Source organism: Vitis vinifera, chromosome 19, assembly GCF_030704535.1.
Source record: "Vitis vinifera cultivar Pinot Noir 40024 chromosome 19, ASM3070453v1".
Classification (NCBI taxonomy): Eukaryota; Viridiplantae; Streptophyta; class Magnoliopsida; order Vitales; family Vitaceae; genus Vitis; species Vitis vinifera.
The window spans coordinates 9218125-9238659 of NC_081823.1; the positions used below are offsets into that span (position 1 = coordinate 9218125).

At 34.1% G+C, this 20535-nt stretch overlaps 2 protein-coding genes across 3 annotated transcripts; one reads left to right on the plus strand and one right to left on the minus strand.

Moving 5' to 3' along the window:
* Window positions 1-1271: 1271 nt before the first annotated feature.
* LOC100261759 (heat shock cognate protein 80) lies at window positions 1272-4857 on the minus strand. Its single transcript, XM_002273208.5, has 3 exons — window positions 4571-4857; window positions 3408-3549; window positions 1272-3303 (listed from the first exon to the last, which is right to left on the minus strand). The coding sequence occupies exons 1-3, from the start codon at window positions 4691-4693 to the stop codon at window positions 1454-1456; spliced, it is 2115 nt and encodes a 704-aa protein (XP_002273244.1). The 5' UTR covers window positions 4694-4857; the 3' UTR covers window positions 1272-1453.
* A 6000-nt stretch (window positions 4858-10857) lies between these two features.
* On the plus strand, window positions 10858-20501 carry LOC100261657 (peptidyl-prolyl cis-trans isomerase FKBP16-1, chloroplastic). Of its 2 annotated transcripts, none has more exons than XM_002267790.3 (8): window positions 10858-11028; window positions 17903-18081; window positions 18215-18249; window positions 18618-18711; window positions 18916-18976; window positions 19329-19374; window positions 19969-20039; window positions 20181-20501. In XM_002267790.3, the coding sequence occupies exons 1-8, from the start codon at window positions 10873-10875 to the stop codon at window positions 20256-20258; spliced, it is 720 nt and encodes a 239-aa protein (XP_002267826.3). In that variant the 5' UTR covers window positions 10858-10872; the 3' UTR covers window positions 20259-20501. The 2 variants fall into 2 exon arrangements, with proteins under 2 accessions (XP_002267826.3, XP_019072454.1); XM_019216909.2 differs by having other exon boundaries at window positions 10895-11028; window positions 17893-18081.
* Window positions 20502-20535: the final 34 nt, after the last annotated feature.

Sequence of the window (20535 nt, forward strand, 5' to 3'; positions counted from 1 at the left end):
TACAGATCTCAGGGTTAATTGAATGCGCAAAAATTGATTTGCTGTAGCAAATTTTCGAGAGTTCATGTTGCAACCTGTTCAGAGGTAACCGAAAATATGAATCTCTCCTGTTTCAGATTTGCTATTCAAAAAAATTATAATGTAAATACTATTATTGATATTTTAGGGATTATTTTATTCATCACTTTTTGAAGTTTAGTAATACTACCATTTTCTAAATTTCAGTGGCAATTTTTGAGATACTGAAAGGTCTGGGATATGCAGAAATTTCAGAAAAGAAGTTATTGATTAAAATTTATTTTAAGATAATTAATAAAATTTATTTTAAATTATCAAATTGATATATTTATCCATAAATTATAATTAGGATAAAGAAGATCAAGCAATAGTAGAGATTATGAAATAATAAAAGAGATCGTGAAATTATTAAGATAAATAAAGGTAAAAAAATAAAATAAAGATATAAATTTAAGAATAAGTTAATTATTTTTATTTATTATTTAAATGTGTTTTTAATTTTAACTTAAATCATTAAATTATTTTATCAAATATATTAAATAATTTAAATTAAGTTATTAAATTGGTTTATCAAACCCGAACTTTGCCAAATGCTAACTACTTTTTGCAACAAAGGTTTTGGAGGCACGCTCATACACCCACCCCCTTTGCAACCAAATGTACTGGGCCCAAGTTTTGTAATTTCTATATGCAAATGGTAAATAGTTAAAGGATCAATTACAATATCGCAAAGTTTAGAATTGCTATTTGAAAGGACAGAAGGGTCATAGCAAATTCACAATTTCCAGAAGTTTTAACGTACGCTGCCATTTAAGGTCAGAGGTTGATTGGTAATTTAGTGACAGTTCATGAGTCAAGCTCCCATTGAAGACCTGTTTGGAATCCTCTTAAAAATATTCCATTCTCTAAAATACAAAAATAATTTTCTAATTTACAAAAAGAATATTAACTTTTTATGAAAAACTATGTTCTTGTAAAAATAATCGACAATAGGATTATTTGAGTTTGCAAACTGATCGGTTAACAAAATTGGGTATCTGGGACGGCATCTGATAAAAATAGGCCCAAAAAATATAGCAAGTATTCAGAAGTCACATTTTTTACCTTAATCCCACCTATTCACATGTTAAAGCTTCATTCTCAGTTTGAAATTTAATATGGGGGTTTTGTAGGTCAGGGTCCTGCTTCCCTCCCAGGAAAGGAACGATGGCTTCACTCATAATAAACCATAAACCGACGGAAAGCTGAGTGAGTAGGAGAAAGGTTAATATTATGTATTACCATGAAACCGAACATGAAAGCAAAAGGGATACTTGAAAAACCTAAACCTTAAAATAAAAACTACCATATCCAAGCACAGATAAAAAAGAACTGAAAAACCACAGCATCAAAAGAGACTAGTAGAAAAAAATCAAAATCTCTAGAGAGGTGAAGTTTAATCAACCTCCTCCATCTTGCTGCCCTCAGCCTCTGCATCAGCCTCCTCCAATGGGGGCATGTCAACGTCAACGTCCCCAGCTTCCTCATCAATGTTCAAGCCAAGCTTGAGCATCCTGTGGATCCTATTTCCGAAGGTGTTGGGCTCATCAAGACTAAATCCTGAGGTGAGGAGAGAAGTCTCAAAGAGTAAGAGGACAAGGTCCTTCACTGATTTGTCATTCTTGTCCACATCAGTCCTCTTCCTGAGCTCCTCCATGATGGGGTTCTCGGGGTTGATCTCCATTGTCTTTTTGCTGGACATGTAACCAGCCATGCTGGAGTCTCTAAGTGCCTGGGCCTTCATGATCCTCTCCATGTTAGCAGTCCACCCATACTCTCCTGTCACCAAACAGCAAGGAGAATCCACCACCCGGTCGGATACAACCACCTTCTCTACCCTCTCTCCCAACACATCCTTCATCACCTTGCATAGACCCTCAAACTTCTCTTTGAGAGCTTCCTGCTGCTTCTTTTCATCTTCACTTTCATCAAGCTTCAAGCCCTCTTTGGTTGCTGAGACCAGCTTCTTTCCCTCAAATTCCTTCAGCTGACCAACAGCATACTCATCAATAGCATCAACCATGTAAAGAACCTCATAGCCCTTCTTCTTTAGTTTCTCAAGGAATGGGGAGTTCTCAACAGCCTTCTTGCTCTCACCAGTGATATAGTAGATATCACTCTGACCCTCCTTCATTCTAGTAACGTAGTCCTTGAGGCTAGTCAGCTCATCCCCACTCTTGGTGGAGTGGTATCGGAGCAACTCAGCAAGCTTTGTCTTGTTCTGAGAATCCTCATGGATGCCAAGCTTGAGGTTCTTAGAGAAAGCTTCATAGAACTTGTTGTAGTCATCCTTGTTCTCAGCAATCTCAAAGAAGAGCTCAATGCATTTCTTGACCAAGTTCTTTCGGATGACCTTGAGAATTTTGTTCTGCTGCAGCATCTCTCTTGAGATGTTTAGAGGAAGATCCTCAGAGTCCACAATACCTTTCACAAAGCCAAGATACTCTGGGATTAGCTCCTCACAGTTGTCCATGATGAACACCCGACGAACATAGAGCTTAATGTTATTGGGCTTCTTCCTTGTGTCAAAGAGATCAAATGGCGCTCTCTTGGGGACAAAGAGGATAGCCTTGAACTCAAGCTGGCCCTCAACTGAGAAGTGCTTCACAGCCAAGTGCTCCTCCCAGTCATTGGTGAGGCTCTTATAGAAGGCAGAATACTCTTCCTTTGTGATTTCCTCAGGCTTCCTCATCCAGATAGGTTTCTGCTTGTTCACTAAAGACCACTCATGTGAGACTTCCTTGATTTTCTTCTTTTTCTTCTCTTCCTTTTCCTTTTCTTCATCAACCTCCTCTACCTTTCCTTCTTCATCCTTCTTGTCTTCATCCTTCTTGTCTTCCTCATCCTCATCATCAGAAATTTCCTTTTCTGTGGTCTTCTCAATCCAGAGAGAGATGGGGTAGCTTATGAACTCAGAATGCTTCTTAATCAAATCCTTGACTCGACGCTCCTCAAGGTACTCGAGCTGGTCCTCTTTAAGGTGAAGAGTGATCTTTGTACCCCTGCCAAGGCGCTCACCAGATGTGTCCCTGGTGACAGTGAATGACCCACCAGCCTGGGATTCCCATACATACTGCTCATCATCATTGTGCTTGGTGGTTACAATGACCTTCTCAGCAACCAGGTAGGCTGAGTAAAACCCAACACCAAACTGCCCAATCATGCTAACATCAGCACCAGCAGCCAGGGCTTCCATGAATTCTTTGGTTCCTGATCGAGCAATGGTACCAAGGTTGTTCACCAAATCTGAAAGCATTAACAGCAGATAATAATTAGGGACATAAACATCAGTTTCAAATGTTTATAAAATAATGATAAACCATATGCATGCTACTACTATTTCTGCTTACCAGCCTTGGTCATTCCAATTCCACTATCAATGATGGACAATGTGTTGTTTGTCTTATCAGGGACAATGTGGATGAAGAGGTCAGGTTGTCCATCCAGCTTGCTTTTGTCAGTCAAGCTCTCAAACCTGATCTTGTCCAAAGCCTAAATATGGTAAAAGAAAATTGAAAGCCTAAATATTAGTTTTCCAGGATATTGAAAAGACAGAGAACACAAGATCTGAGTTTGTTTGAACAGAAAATAATACTATACATATTCTCAAAGATAACATAAGATAAGATGGAATCATAGGGACTAATAGAGTTCGTGAAGGAACATGATGGGTATTTATCATATTTTTTTAGGGTTACTTCAAGACAGCAGATTCTTGAACACATGATCAATTAGGACATCTCAAATTGTCATATGTCTCTCACATTACCTTGGGAAGAAGAGTACTAATGCTATTTCAATCAATTTTGCTCAAACGGAAATATATAGTTCATTTCTTACAAGAAAATTTTTTCTATTAACAAATAATTAAAACCAAATATGCAAAAACAGTGGCAAGAGAACATAGTGATTTAAACACACAAGGCATGTAACTCTTTAAGCAATAGTTCAAACGATTTTCCCGCCATTTGTAGTATAGGACCCAAAAGCAACAAATAACATTCAACGATAGCCTTATGTTCCTGAATCCTGATGCAAGAATCAAGGAAAAAAGGGGATGGGCTAATGAGAAAACGTAATTTAATACACTACAAACTCTAATTTTAATATAAAAACCCCAAAATGTGAACTGGAGAAAATGCTTTCCCTGGTGTCCGTAACTGTCTCTTCAACGGACCAAACAGCAAAAGAGTGAACTACTTACAAATAAAATCAAAAGCAAAAAAAGACACAACACATTTTATTCCTCATTCATTAGCTTTTCTTTTCCTTAGTTCTCTCAACATCCAAACAGAGCCAAAATTGACAAATGAATTGAAATCAAACGAATCAATCTCAACGTGATAAAACAGAAACATCAACCACATAGACCGTACGCACCAATATCTAGACTAAATATAAAATATATAAATAAATAAACCAACAGAGAACAGATCAGCCGCAAATAAAACAGGATCGCGAAAAAAAAACTGATTAAATGAGGAAAAAAAAAGATAAAAAGTATAGGACTTACATCAGAGGAATTGCTGATGAGCTCACGGAGAAAAATCTCCTTGTTGCTGTAGAAGGTGTTGATGATCAAACTCAAGAGTTGGTTGATCTCAGCCTGGAAAGCGAACGTTTCAACCTCCGCCATCGGATCTCTGCTTTAGGGCTTCGTTCTCTAGGGCTCTGAAGAGTGAGGAAAGCGACGAAGGCGACGACTGACCTAGGGTTTCAACACGTCGAGAGAGGCGGAAAGCGTATACAGGCGCTCTGATTATATAGTGAGCTAACTAGGGTTTCTAGATCCTTCTATTTCTCAAAAAAAAAAAAATATATATATATATATATATAAAGGAAAAGCAACGATATTTTTATTATTTTGAATTAAAAAAGAAAAAAGAAAAAGAAAAAGAAAAAGGAACGATCTTTTTATTATTTTGAATTTGAAATTTGAAATAAAATGGGAATGATATACTCACCGGCTTTTGAAAACCCTGTGGAGATGCGTCACCGTACCTTGCATGTGAGTGTCTTGCGCGGTGGTTTTCTACCATCCAATGACATGTCGTTCTGCAAACGTTAGCTGACGTACGGGTTTAGCCAATAGAAATGTGGGCTTGGGCATGGCCCAATGGGCCGGCCCGGTCTGATTAAGCAGAATTTTTTTTTAAAATTTGTTTTTTAAATAAATGATGACGTGTTAATTACTACTCATAAGATGCAAGGATCTTACGGTATATTACAGCTCCAATGGAAGGAAAACTACCTTTATTTGGCATCGGATGAGTTTAATTATTTCAAATTAATAATAAAATTCTAAAGGAATTTTAATAAAAATTAATTAAATAATTTAAATATTTTTAAAAATTATTTTTAACATATTTAATAAAATAATTTAAATTAGATTTGAGACTTTTCTATGAAATATTTATTATTCAAAAATATTAGTTTGAGACATATTATTTCCTTGAAATAATTTATAAATAATTTAAATTAATTAAATGTATAAAATGACATAATATGTAATAAAATATTTTAATATAAAAATATATTCATTTATAATAATTTCATCTAATAAATGAACAAAATATTTATAAAATGTATAATATTTGTTTTCAAATATATATATAAGATAATATTTTATTTATATTGATATTTCTTTTATACCAATAATATTCATATTCCCTGTATATTGGTCCCACAAAGTCTTTTATGTTGGTTTCAACTTTTTTTCAAAAAAAAATAAAAATTAGAGGGCTTTTTAGGTATCAAAAGTTTTACAAGTTCTCGTTATTATGTTTATTTCATGTAAATAAAGTTGTCAGTAAAAGATTGTATTAAAAAAAATTAAGAATTTACTAACGAGTTTATGTTGCTTGTAAAAATAATTATTTTATTTTATTTTATTGCATGCAAATATAATGTTGTAAGATTATGTTAAAAAAATTTAAGAATTATTTAATAAAGAGTTTATCTTGTTTGGAAAAATAATAATTTATTTCATTTTTTTTTGGTTAAAAATGGTGTCACTAATATTAATTTGTGTGACATAACAATGTGTGTTGATTGCAATTATGTTGCTATAAGAGATTTCATCATCTATATGAAGTTGCATTTGTTTAATTATTATTATATTAATAACACATTTTTATAAATTTGAAAATACATCAACAATTCACTTCATAAACTATAAAATAAAAATATAGAAAAAAAAACATTTTAAAAAATATCTTTAAAATTGGAAAGTGAAATAGTAGGAAAAAGTAAGATGAAGTAAATGGATTGACACTTGATAACATTTTAAAACTTTGTAACATTTGTGTACCATGGTTATAGTTTTGATACTTTGGTCATGTTTTTCATACACCGATTATATTTTGTGTACTTGATCACATTATTTGTATGAGAGTCACATTATTCGTACCTTAATGACATTTTCATACCTAGATCGTATTATTTGTACATTATTCATATCTTGATTGCGTTATTCATATCTTAATTGCATTCTTCGTATCTCAATAATATTTTTTTCATACTCTAATAACATTTTTTATACTTTGGTCACATTATTTATATCTTTGTCTCATGTCACATTATTCATATATTGGTCTCGTATCATATTATTTGTACATTAATTAATTTTTTTGTACTTCATTACATTTTTCATACGCTGATCATATTCTTTTGTACCTTAGTCACATTATTTGTTCTTAAGTCACATTATTCATAAGTTTCGTCCTAAGTCATTACTTGTACCTTGGTCATAAGTCACAATATTCGCATTTGGATTAAATTATTTGTATGTTTATCACATTTTTTGTACCACAACAATATGTTAGGTTGAATTAGTGTAAACTTAACAAATTTATTTAAAAAATTATAGAAAATAAATATTTAAAAATAAAATAAAATAAGTCAAATTTAATCTACCAAAGGAATGAATAATAGATTAGGATAAAAAAAAATAGTATTAAATAGATTTTATAAAATGTTTTGTTTATTTCTTTAATTTTATTTAAAATTTATGAAATTCTTGTTAAAAAAAATCCTAATATATATTATAAGAATTTGGATAGTAAAATTTTCATGACCATAATTTTTTATTTATTTATAAATTCAACCTAAAATTTATACATTTTTTGAGAGGGAAAATTCGCTTTTTTTAAAAAGAAAGAAAGAAAGAAAGAAAAACCAATTTTCTTTTTTAAAAAATATTAGTAAACATAGTTTTTTAATAAAAATTTGAGGCTGAGCAATGAACATGGCCTTACATGAGAGAGAGAAAGATAGAAAGAAATGAGGAAATCGGTCATGTCGTTAATATTTTAAAAATCAAATGAACGGTGAGGATTAATTTTTAAAAAATCCATTGATGAGAAATAACTCATCACTAGGTACCATAAGGATACCCTAAAATTTTCCTTTTGGTTAACTTAAATTTATATGATTGTTTTTGCCCTTTTTGTTATTCGAATGTCTTGGATCTCCTTTAGTTCACGAAATATTAATAAAGAATTTCCTTCCTTGGAAATTTTCAACTATAACAAGTCCTCGTGTTTGAATGAGTTATAATTTGTTGAGTTACAAATGGTTTCAAAATGGATTGATTCGGAACTATTATATGATCAATGTTCAATATCAAAGTAATCTAAGAGGTTATTCCTAACTTTGTATATGTTAATAAACAATTCAAAATGTTTTACTTTTTCAAAACAGGTCCAAGTCAAATAGTAATGATTCAAAACATTTTCAGTGTATTTGGGAGTGATTCTAGAAAACGTTTTTAACATTTCTAACACTTGAATGATAATTTTTTTTAAGTATTATAAATATTAAAAGTGTTTTATAGAATTACTATCAAATCCTTTTTACACTATTTCAAAATCCCAATGACTCAACCTTATGGATGAAGGGGAAGTCAAAACTCAAATTTAGGAAATTACTTATTTTTTTCCCCTATTTTTCCATGTAATAATTATTCTCGATTCCTTAATTTTAGAATTGTTGTGTGTGGTTTCAAATTTACCTTTTACTCAATAAACCATCTTGAAAATCTCTAACCTAAAATCTAGGTTTTGGTTTATCAATAGCCTATAAGTGAACATCAAAATCTTAAACTATATTACTTGGTGAATGTGAAATTATTTTGTTTGGTCACAACTAGTTTGAATCTTCTTGGTAAGTAAAGGAAATCTAAGTCACCTAACTAAACTAGAGTTTATTCTTTATAATTCCAAATTTAACATTTGGGATGAAGAAGTTTCGATGATTATGTCCTAATTTTGGAATTCTATGCAATTTGACATCAGGGACACTTAAATGTTCTTAACCATAGGAATGAAAATCTAAGAAACTATGTGACGAACATTCTCGAAGGTCTAATATGTTACTAAAATCTATGAAATCATGATAAAAAAATCACAACTGTTAAGTAAGGGATCATGTCTATGATAAAGTATCATAATACAATAGACTATGACTAGAGCCAGACCATTACTAAATCTCAAAATGAAGTGTAGTGAAGATGTTGCTATATTATAGAAATATAAAGAAAGAAAGAGAATCTTTAAATTCTTGGATAGTCTAAATGTGGGACATGACCAAGTATGTGTTCAAATTGTAGGAAATCATCTTGACTAACTCAACAATAAGGGCAAAGCTAGGACTCTTTATAGTAATGCTTGATAGTCACTCCAAAGGTTTTACAAACAAAATGAACATTGGCAATTATGAATTAGGAATAACAAAATATAAATAGTAAATTTACTACAAAGTATAGGAAAATAAAAACACCTAATCAACCATTAATAAAGATGGTTTGTGGTGCAACTACAATAAAAAGCCAAGGGATAACAAAGAGAATCATTGGAAGCTTCTAGAAAACTTTATTCATTTGATCAAAACAATGAAAATCGAGGAGTAAGAATTGAATAAGCATATATGCTGCTCATTCTAAAGAAGCCCTCTAGCACACTCAAGTAAGTATTCCGATTCTCATGGTGTTTTAAAGTGAAAAAAGCAAAAGTGTCAACCCTACATTGAAAAGAGATGGACACTTTTATATATAGGTTATTTCACATTCCTTACCCTCATGGGTTTGAGGAGTGGTGAGGAGGAGTCTCACACATCTAGGGGGCCTAATCTCATTCTAATGGGACATGGGTGGCTTGGATTGGAAACCCTTAATGCATGACGTGTCCGCACACACATCCTATGTGGGGACTCCTCTCCCACTTACATATGTGTACAAGTCCAATAACCTTTTGCGAAATCAAAATCAAATTTTATTTCTAAATTCTAAATTTGGTTTTTAAATTTGAATTTGTTAAACCAAAAATTAAATTACCTTTAGGTTTTAATTTTGAATTTTAAATTTGGTTTTAGTATTTAAATTTGAATTTTGGTAAAACAAGAAAGAATTAATTTCTTTCCTCTTGTTGTTTTGTTTTTTGTTTTTTGTTTTTTTTTTAAATTAGGCCAATTAATCTAATTAATTTAGTTGGCCATTTAAGCTTAATAGGGCTTAATGGGTTTGACCGTTCTACCTTAATGGTTGTGTTGTTTGGGTTTTAATACTGTAGTTGTTTAGCCTTTTAATGGCTTGTGACCGTTTAGGTGTTGTTAACCTATAAATTGAGAACTCTTTCAACCCTCTCTTCACATCTACTCTACTCACGTCTCTAGATTGCTCTCTCCTTACACCTACTATTGCCTATGTTAGCCACCATTGCTCTTGTGACATAGCAAGCAATCCTCTCGTGCTAGCCACCATGGCAATACTATAACTTCCATTTCCCCATGCATTCCTGTGAACTACAATACCCTATTCCATTGTACCACCTGAATACCGATAACTATTGCTTTCTAATTATATTCTCTTAATCCCTTCATTTGGAGGAATATCCAAAAGTTCGAATTATATGCATTGTGTTTGATATCTAGGGAGAGCATATCTACTTTAAGGATAGTGATTGTCACATCTCAACCTAACCCGATAAGTGCCCTATTTCAAATTTTCTTTTTTATTTGTTTTGTTTTGGGCTTGGTTAATTCTAACTTAATCCTATTTTTTGAGACCTATTTTTCCAGCAATTATAAGGTAGACCATATTTTTATTAAAAAAATGAAGACTTTTGTAGTTGACACATGTCCTAACACCTTTAAGACTGATTCTTTCAAAGGAGTATTCTTTAAGAGATGTCAAGAAAGAGTATTTTTTGCAATTGACGTAATAAACTTGACATGTTTTAACCGGTTTAAACCCATTTTGACACCTCTAAAATTGATTCTTTCAATGCAATTGACGTAGTAAACTTGGAACTTGTTTTAACTAACCCAAAACCTAAAGATGATTTTGAAAATTTGCCTACTTGGGAAACGGGAAATAAGCAAGTTAGGCATGCAATCATTTGCACCCTCTCAAATGAATTGTTTGATATCTATTGTTAATAAAAAGTGATATTTGGGACGACCTTAAAATTTTTTAGAAAATTCCAAATGATCGAGGATGGAGATGTATCATCTAAGATCCATGATGCTTATAAATGACCAAACTAATAAAGACTTGAGTTGTATCATCTCATATGTATGAAGTTCTTCTCCTATTCCAAATATTTCTAGATCTCTATAGTTCGTGTCTTTCATTGATGACTACACCAAAAAATAAATTAAATATGAATATCGTGTTTCCTATATTTCAAAAAATGATTGATAATAAGTTTGAGTTTAAAGAAAAAGGCAATTTTCATCTGCCATGAGCACGGATGGGCAGCCATCATTTACTTATGTAGCCCAAACGAGTTGGCTATGGGCCCAATACAAGGCCCATCTATGGACCAAAGTGCCCAAACCTCTCCTTTCCAGATATACAGTTCCTCTGCTTATCCATTCCTAGCACCAACTTGTGAAATTTTCTCCCGTCTTAAGAATGGAAGCTTCTTCACTTCAAGCGGTAGTTCAGTTTCCACACCTGTTCAAATCGCCCAGGTAATTTCTCCCTCATTCCTCTTTTGTTTGTTGATATCTCATTGTTTGACATCCTAAATCAAACCACGCTTGTTTCTGGATCATTGGTATCAGTATGGAGTAGTGGGTGAAGATTCTTTTCCATTTGTGTGCAATTCATTATAATTTGATTGGAAATTTGAACCATAGGGGTTGATTTTTGAGGGAATGCCATCTGGGCATTTGCTTATTGAGATTCTCCTTTTGGGTGTTCATGAATGTGACATTGAAATTTATGAAACAAATTGGACGAGGGTCATTTCACATAGTTTCATATTTTTGTAGCAAAATCACTTGCAAACTTCCTTGAACAACATTAAACTGTCATTGAATTAGACACACTGGAAGTTGTCTTTTGGGTTCCTGTCTCTGTTGAAGTTGTCTTTTTATTATTTTATTATTTTATTATTTTTTTAAAATAGAAAATAATTGTTATTCATCAAGCTACAGTATACTAATTATAAAAAAAACTGGTATTGGGTATAAAAATGGGTGTTGTAATGTTTTAAGAGTTTTTAATTGTCAATACTATTGCAAACTGATCCGAATGTTTGCTTTTAAAATAGAAAATGTTAAATGTGATGAATGCTTTTTCATTGATTTGTTAAGAGTCTGTTCGGTAGTGATTCTAGGAAGTTCTTTCAGCATAAAAAGTGTTTTTGAAAAAAGAAAAAAGGTGTTTGGCAAAATTTAGGAAACACCTTTAAAGATTTGAAAAATCACCTGTTTAAAAAAAATCACTTGTAATGTTTTTTGGAAAAACACGTGATAAGTGATTTTCTTAAGAACAATTCCAAAGAAAACACTTCCACTAAAAACACTTCAGGTAGAAACACTACCAAACGCATTCTTAGTGTGCGTTTGGTAGCAATTATAGGAAGTGTTTTTAGGTTTTTTAATACGTGAAAGATAAAAAATTTCAAGTGTAAGAAAGTCTAAAAACACTTACTAAAATTACTACCAAATGCACTCTTAAAGTCTCTCTAATTGTAATTATTTTTTGTCAAAATTTTCATTTTTATCTTATAATTTTTTAGCTTTTTAGCTATCATATTTTTATGAAAAAAATAATAATAATAAAAGGAGAGAAACAATCTCAAGCATTCCATAAAACCAACAATTTGCAATGATTTGCCCTTTTAATTCTACGAATTTGGCAGATAGGAATAGAAACTAACTTCCTAAAAGATAGGAAGCACCCTTTATTCTCTCACCTATCTAAACAATAAAAAACAGTAAGTACGCTAACTCTCCCCCTCAAGCTGGATTGTACAAATTAAACATGCCTAGCTTGTCTATTAACTTTTCAAACAATGGCCTTGGAAGTCCTTTGGTGAGAACATCTACAACTTGTTTTGTAGTAGGTACATAAGTTATGCAAATAGTGCCATCCTCGATTTTTTCCTTGATGAAATGCCTATCAACTTCAACATGCTTCATCCTATCATGATGAACCGGATTGTGTGAGATGTTGATGGTGGCCTTATTATCACAATAAATTCTTAAAGGCAGCTTCACCATTACCTCCAACTCTTCTAAAAGAATTTTTAGCCACAACACTTCACAAATCCCATGAGCTACTGATCTCAATTTCGCTTCGGCAATACTTCTAGCTACAACTGTTTGCTTTTTGCTTTTCCATGTTACCAAATTTCCCCAAATAGAAGTACAATATCCGGAAGTAGACTTCCTATCATCAATAGTTCCTACCCAGTCAACATCTGTATAAGCTCTATTCTTCTTTCACCATTTTTCCCAAAGAAAAGACCTCGGCCAAGTGTTCCTTTCAGGTATTTTAAAATCCTATAAACTGCCTCCATGTGTTTCTTAGTTGGAGCATGCATGAATTGACTAACCTGACTTACTACAAAAACAATGTCAGGCCTAGTGTGAGATAGATAAATAAGCTTTCCCACCAGACGTTGATATCTCCCACGATCTACTGGATTACCAGCCTCTTGTGTGTCGATCTTCGCATCTGAATCAACCGGTGTTTCTACTGGTTTGCACCCCACCAATCCAATTTCTCCCAAAAGATCCAACACGGACTTTCTTTGTGATACAGAGATTCTAGTCTTGTTTCTTGCAACCTCTATACCTAGAAAGTATCTTAGGCTTCTTAAATCCTTCATCTCAAACTCAGTTACAAGTTTTTGTTTCAGCCTTTCCATCTCAATTACATCATCCCCGGTTAATATTATATTGTCAGCATAGACTATAAGAATAGTAATTTTGCCATTCTTATGTCTATAAAACAGGGTATGATCTACTTGAGCTTACTTGTAATCCTGTCTCTGAATTGCTTTGGCGAAGTGACCAAACCACGCTCTTGGCGATTGCTTCAAACTATATAAAGCCTTCTTTAATCTGCATACTTTACCATTTTTCCTTCATCAAATCTAGGAGGCAACTCCATGTAGATTTCTTCTTCCAAGTCTCCACTTAAGAAGGCGTTTTTTACATCAAGTTGCTGTAGAGGCCATTCCAAGTTTGCAGCTAATGACAATAAAACACTTACGGTATTTATCTTTGCCACCGGTGCAAATGTCTCTTGATAGTCAATGCCATACGTTTGGGTGTATCCTTTTGCGACCAACCGAGCCTTGTACCGCTCAATTGATCCATCAACTTTATACTTAATAGTGAACACCCATTTACATCCCACTGGCACCTTTTCTTTTAGTTTCGGCACAACCTCCCACGTACCATTTTTTTCAAGAGCATGCATCTCATCTCTGATTGCTTTTCTCCAATCTGGATTCTCCCATGCCTCTTGAATATTATTTGGAATTTTCACGACAGCCAAGTTGGAAACTAGAGCTTGAACAGAGTCGGGCAAATATTCGTAAGTAACATAGTTGGACCCTGATTGAAGCTCCTTGATTGTAGGCGTCGGATTTGAAATTTGAATTAATGGACTGATTGGCAGATTTGAATTTTGAATTGGTGGACTGATATTTGAATTTGAATTCGGAGTTTCTCCAAGAGAAAATTCAGGTGAATTTTGAATTTGACAAATCTGGACAGATTTGAATTGGAGAAACTGACTCTGAATTGACAGAATTTGTTGGATGAAAATCAGGAGAAAATTCCCAAAAATACTCCCATAACCCCAAGTTTGAATTTGAATCAGCACTAGAAGACGACTTCAAAGAATCCCAAAAAATATCTGTTGCATGCATATTCTCCCCTTGAAGATAATTTTTGGTAAAAAATGGTTGGTTCTCAAAAAATGTAACATCCCTGGACACAAAATACTTTCTTTTTTCTGGTGAATAACACCGATAATACCTGAGAAAAATACACTTATAAGAATGAGGATCAAGTTTGCTTCGGTTTGGATCCAGATTATGGACAAAAGAAGTACAACAAAAAATTTTAAAGTCCAAGTTTGAAGAATACCATGAATCTGGGTATGATTCATAAAGACAATTTAATGGTGTTTGGAACTTAAGAACATGAGATGGCATCTGATTTATTAAATAACGTGCAGTTAACACAACATCCTCCCAAAAACGTGTTAGAACATTGGATGTGAATAGTAAAGAACGAGCAACCTCTAAAAGATGGCGGTTTTTTCTTTCAGAAATACTGTTTTTCTGTGGTGTGCTAACACAAGAGTTGTGATGTATAATTCCATGTTTTATGAGAAAATCCCCAAGGATAGAGCTAAAATATTCTGTACCATTGTCGGTACAGAGCATTTTAATACTTTCATTGTATCAGGTTTTTGTCATTGAATGAAAAATTTGAAAAACAATCCCAGCTTCAGATTTTTCCTTTAAAAGATACACCCAACAAACACGTGTGTGATCATATGTGAAAGTAACAAACCATCTTTTATTGGTAAGACTTAAAGTGTGTGAAGGTCCCCAAATATCCTTGTGAATCAACATGAAAGGTTTCGAAGCACGATATGGTTGGGGAGGAAAGAAAACACGTTTATGCTTAGCTAACTGACACACTACACATTGAAATGAATCATGTTTTTGAAACAATGAAGGAAACGAATATTTCAAATAAACAAAACTTTGATATCCTAGCCGACAATGCAATAACATTGTTTGTTGAGATCTAGAAAGAGAAGAATTTCCTACAGTCAATTGAACATGACCACCCATAGAAGATGCACTCTCAAAATAGTACAGACCATGAAACTCCCTAGCACTGCCAATCCTCTACCCCAAAATCTGGTCCTGGAAAACACAAACAGAAGAAGAGAATTTACCACACAATTCAAATCCTTCATAATTTTGCTAATTGATAAAAGATTGCACGACAAATTAGGCACATGAAGGACTGCTTGAAGGCTAATATCAGGACTGATTTTAACAGTTCCAACACCAGCAACAACTGAAAAAGAACCATCCGCAATTTTTACTCAATGATTACCAGGGCTCGGTGCATATGTTGTGAACATTTTTTCACATCCAGTCATATGGTCTGTTGCCCCGGAATTAATGATCCGTGGCTCACCTTTTTCTGTAAGACCGCCAAACGCAGTCATAATGGTGCCATTTTTTGCCATAAGTGATGTTGAGGATGACAATGAAGCAGATAACATCTTCCGAATTTGCTCCAATTGCTCTTCAGAGAAAACAGTGGATGTTTCAGAGGTAGCCTTTGTCTCAGATTCAGCCATCACCTAAAATCCTTTACCATCACGGCCACGAGATAGATTTGGAGTCCAGTTAGCGGGTTTGCCATGCAATTTCCAGCAGGTATCTTTGGTGTGGTTTGGTTTCTGACAATGGTCACACCATTTTTTATTCCCTCTAGACTTAGCAAGGTTATCTGAACCACGAGTAGCCAATGTTGAGGTTTCAATGGTCGAAATTGTTGAGCCTCCTAGCATAAAACGTCGGTGACACTCATGTCTTACTTAAGCAAAAATCTCTTCAATTTGGGGCAATGGTTTGATCCCTAATACTTGCTATATCGGAAGTACTATATCTGATCACTCTCCACCATCTTCCGATATAGTACAACATCATCTGGGTCTTTCCATGCTGGCGAGTTGAAAAGATCCAATTCCTGTCATAGTTTGGTCAAATCAGTGTAGTATTGAGTCACATCATGCTCTCCTTGCCTCAGATTTCTAGCTTTATTGCGGAGCTCAAACATTTGAGATGAATTCTCAAGGTCTGAGTAAGCTAATGTCACCGCGTTCCAAATCCTTTTAGCCGTGGGAAAGAGGATATACGTATCAGCAATGTTGTCTTCCATGGAATGAATTAACCAAGCCATGACCATTGAATTTTGAGCCTCCCAACTCGGATAGGAAGGATCATCCATGCTTGGTTTTTTAATTGTGCCATCCAAATAGTCTAGTTTTCCCTTGCCTCGAACCACCATCAACATCAAGCGGGACCACTTCAAAAAATTTGTCCCATTTAATTTGTGGGATATGATCTGTAGGGAAGAATGTTTCGAATTTTCAGAAATTGCAGTGGGAACAATTGTAGAGATTGGTTGAGAAGTGCCAGAAGCAACATCAGAACCATCAACTCTTCTTGTTCCTGTCATGGCTGTTTTGACCATTGTCTCTCTCAACTTAATATTAGCTCTAATACCATGAAAAAAAACTCATAAAAGGAAAGAAACAATCTCAAGCACTGCATTTTATTCATCAAAACCATAAAACCAACAATTTGCAATGATCTACCCTTTTAATTCTACTAACTTGGCAGATAGGAATAGAAACTAACTTCCTAAAAAATAAGAAGCACCCATTATTCTCTCACCTGTCTAAACAATAAAAAAAGTAAGTACGCTAACATTTTCAGATCACCCAATACTATCCGAGATGCCTTGACTCATCTACCTTCGAACCTACCAAGTTCTCGATTGATACCAACAACTTTGAATCATGATGCCAAATGCTGATGCGTGACCCATCTATCTATGATCTATCCTTGGTTAGATTACAGACCATCCTTTTGCTTACTTATTGCCTTGGCACTTGTTGATTTTAACATTCTCTCTGTCCTTCAAATGCCTTTAATAAGCTTTGATACCATGTTAGCCAACCATTGCTATATTTGATAGGTTAAACCACCACTTGTATTAAAAATTTAAGCTTCCAAGGAATGTGCCAACGATGCACACCAAGCTAAGATCTCCTCATGTGCAGTCCCAAGCAACCAATGTAGACAAACAAATGGACGGACGAACTAAAAGATAGGCCTGAACCCAAGATGTCTATATAGCAGAACTCTGATACTATGTTAAGTCACTCCTTGTGCCAAAAGCTTATGAACTAGTTTGGGCTAGGTTCAAACTAGTCCCAAAATTGATCTCAGGCTGACTCTGGTTCAACCCAAAGCCTACATTTCATTTATGGGTTATCCTCTTGATTACTATGAGGCTGAGCCTCCACCTAAGTTCATATGCGGCTGAGTAATAATCCGCCAAGAAAATGTTGGATCTGTAACTTATGGTCTGGTCCCCAAAATTCAAACTTTCTGGTTGAGCTTAGATTTACATAGGTTTAGACAAATTTAGCAGCTTGCATTCATAACCATCCAATACATCATATTTATTTCCTACTTTTAGGTGCTCTAATTCTTTATTAGACCCGTAATTTCTAACAACCAGCCATCTCATTCCACATGAATGAAAACACATGACTCATGATTTATCTTCAGTTATGTAAAGTTAAGACGATGCAGCATACATGGGGGGGGGCTAGTTGTGCTGCTGAAAATCAGCTAACAATATCTTTTATGCAAACTTAGGTGTTCTGATATCATTTTGAAAAGTCCTTGTTTTGTACAGTTACCTTTTTATGAACCCTGGTTTGTTGAGTGGCTTATTGACAACTACTATGACTTTCACACAAAACAGTTGTATGCAGAATGAGCGTCCCATGAACACTGGAGCTAGGAAGTTGCATGGCAAATTCCCTTCTCTAACAGACACAAGAGTTCCAAGGAGGTTATTTTTGCAGTTTATGGGATACAATCATTTGTTATCATATGCTTGTCCTGTTCTTGCTGCCCCGATGCTGGAAATGACGGAACCTGAAGTAATTCGGTAAAATGTTGTATGTGCTTGTTTTTGTTCTTTCTATAACTTGGAGGAAAAGAAGATTATGTTGAGTTCCCCTGCCCCATTGTTTGTAATTAGTTCTGATATGTGATTTTTATATGGGATTTGAAGTATTCAGGACACAGAAGCTTGCCAATGGAGTGAGGTTTCAAGGTAAAATTCTAAAGAGGCTTCACTTGATGTTTACATGAGGAAAGTAGTGAATTTCTTTTTTCTTTTTTCTTTTTTCTTTTTTTAATGTAAGTGGCTTGATTCATTTTTAGCCACTAGATATAAACATTATTGGTTACTAGGGTGAAGATGTCATGGATATTGTGATCTTAGTATCTTAAAAAAGTTGAGTGTAGCTTTGACATGGTAAACTTGTATCTTATTGTTTGATTTTTCTATTTATCTTCTATTAATTGAAGTTCTCGTAGAAGAAAAATGTGAGGCTATCAACATCAAAGATGTACCATACATTCTTATTGAAAAGAGAAAAAATTACTAACTCATACATTTATATTTGTTTTGCTTTCAAGATGTGGTTGAAGGGGATGGACCAGAGGCGCAAGAAGGAGATTTGGTTGAAGTTAATTATGTATGCCGGCGGTCAAATGGGTATTTTGTTCATAGGTACTTCTGTTGTTTTATATGCAGAGGAAATAAATTCTCACTCCACAAGACAATTTTTCCATGTTAAAGCATGGCAGGGTTGTATTATATTTCTGATCACTTAATTGTTTCCAATTCTATTTTCTTGCTCCTAAACTAGTTATTTTTATCTCCTTCTTTATCATTATATTCTTCTACTTACATTTATTTTTTTATTTGATCTAGTACTGTGGATCAATTCAGTGGAGAAAGCATGCCTGTTGTACTTCCTCTGGATGAAAACCAGGTAAATTGATGTTTTAATGGGTGGAGTTTGAAGCACTTTGAGATAGCTGATGCTGACAATTCTCTCTTATGTTGGAACAATTGTTAAAATTAATTCATTTCTGTTCTATATGGATGCGATTTAAAGAGCTTCAAAAATCGGTATGTTAAACAAGAAGAGCATTGCTAGTGATCCCTGTTAGTTCAGCCACATTTTTCCCATTCATGAAGAATAATATTCCTTCTGCCAATGTACTCCATTAAATTTTAATTTGTTTATTTATTTACTTTTTACAATCTTTTTCCCCTTCCATCACACCCCTTCAAAGAGGTCTTCTTGTGAAGCTCATCATATAAGTCGTTCATCTTGGCAGATTATAAAGGGCCTAAAGGATGTCTTGGTTGGAATGAAGGTTGGAGGTAAGTGCTAACTCATTTTTTGCCTGACACATGGATTGTATTTGTTTCATTCATCCGAAAAGTTTAGGCCTTTCCCCCCTTTGTCTGAATCCAACTGATCCCACTTGGTGAGCTTCATAATCGGGCATGGGACCGACATGATGCTGTCACTTAACTGTACCTATTGGAGGCTGATTTCCTCCTTCTCTGTCTTTGTCCACCATTTGTCCATGCAGTAACCGTCTCAATATGAATTTCCACATGATTACACATTGATCACTGTGTTTTGTCATCATAAAATCTAACTTCTTAATTGAATTAGTCTACTCCTTGCATCCCGTTTGAGAGGGCAATCACGTCGATCTTCCATCATAGCTTGGATTAAGCTCCTGGGACAACCTAACCTATTTACTTACATTCTGTGGCTTACTTTTCTTTTCTTCCTCATTGACTCTGTATTTCCTCTGGTTTTTGCAAATCATCACCCTCTTATCAGTCAGATGAAGCTGGCATGATTGGGTGTAAAACCCAACTCCTCTTTCCAGCTCTCTCTCTCTCTCCTTCTATATTGTTCCATACTTGACTGAATTTATTCTTCTGTGGTTCATTTTTCAGGAAAGAGGAGAGCATTGATACCTCCTTCAGTGGGATACATAAACGAAAACTTAAAACCAATACCAGATGAGGTTAGTGCATTCTTATTGGAGCCATCTACACCATGTCGCAATTCAATGCCTTGTTGTTCCCTAACAAAAAGGAGAAGCTGAATTCATGTTCATATACAGATTTCATTGATACTGTGTTAAATTTTTTATGGTTGTTTGCAGTTTGGGCCTCGGCGGAGTCTTTTCTCCCATGCAAAGGAGCCTTTGGTATTTGAAGTGCAGCTCTTGAAAGTACTATGAGTTTTTCCATCCAAAGTTTGCTTTGTAAGATTTAGAGTGCGTTTAAACGTGATTTTAGAAAGCGTTTTTAGCATTTCTAACACTTGAATTATAAAAATTTTAAAGTATTAGAAATATTAAAAACATTTCCTAGAATCACTATCAAACAAACTCTTAATTTATCTTCACATGATCACATAACCTTGGAACATATTGTACATTTTCATGGGTATGGATAACTAATTTTGATATTGGTACCAAATATTTCTTGAACATAATTTTTTTTTTTTTGTAATAT

Bases quoted from the DNA above. Each gene is read 5' to 3' on its own strand.
- LOC100261657 (XM_002267790.3), top strand. From the start codon at position 10,873: ATGGACCAAAGTGCCCAAACCTCTCCTTTCCAGATATACAGTTCCTCT. The intron at 18,082-18,214 runs GTAAAATGTTGT...TGAAGTATTCAG, and splicing joins ACGGAACCTGAAGTAATTCG to GACACAGAAGCTTGCCAATG. The intron at 18,977-19,328 runs GTAAATTGATGT...TCATCTTGGCAG, and splicing joins TTCCTCTGGATGAAAACCAG to ATTATAAAGGGCCTAAAGGA.
- LOC100261759 (XM_002273208.5), bottom strand. From the start codon at position 4,693: ATGGCGGAGGTTGAAACGTTCGCTTTCCAGGCTGAGATCAACCAACTC. The intron at 3,550-4,570 runs GTAAGTCCTATA...TACCATATTTAG, and splicing joins TCATCAGCAATTCCTCTGAT to GCTTTGGACAAGATCAGGTT. The intron at 3,304-3,407 runs GTAAGCAGAAAT...TAATGCTTTCAG, and splicing joins AATTGGAATGACCAAGGCTG to ATTTGGTGAACAACCTTGGT.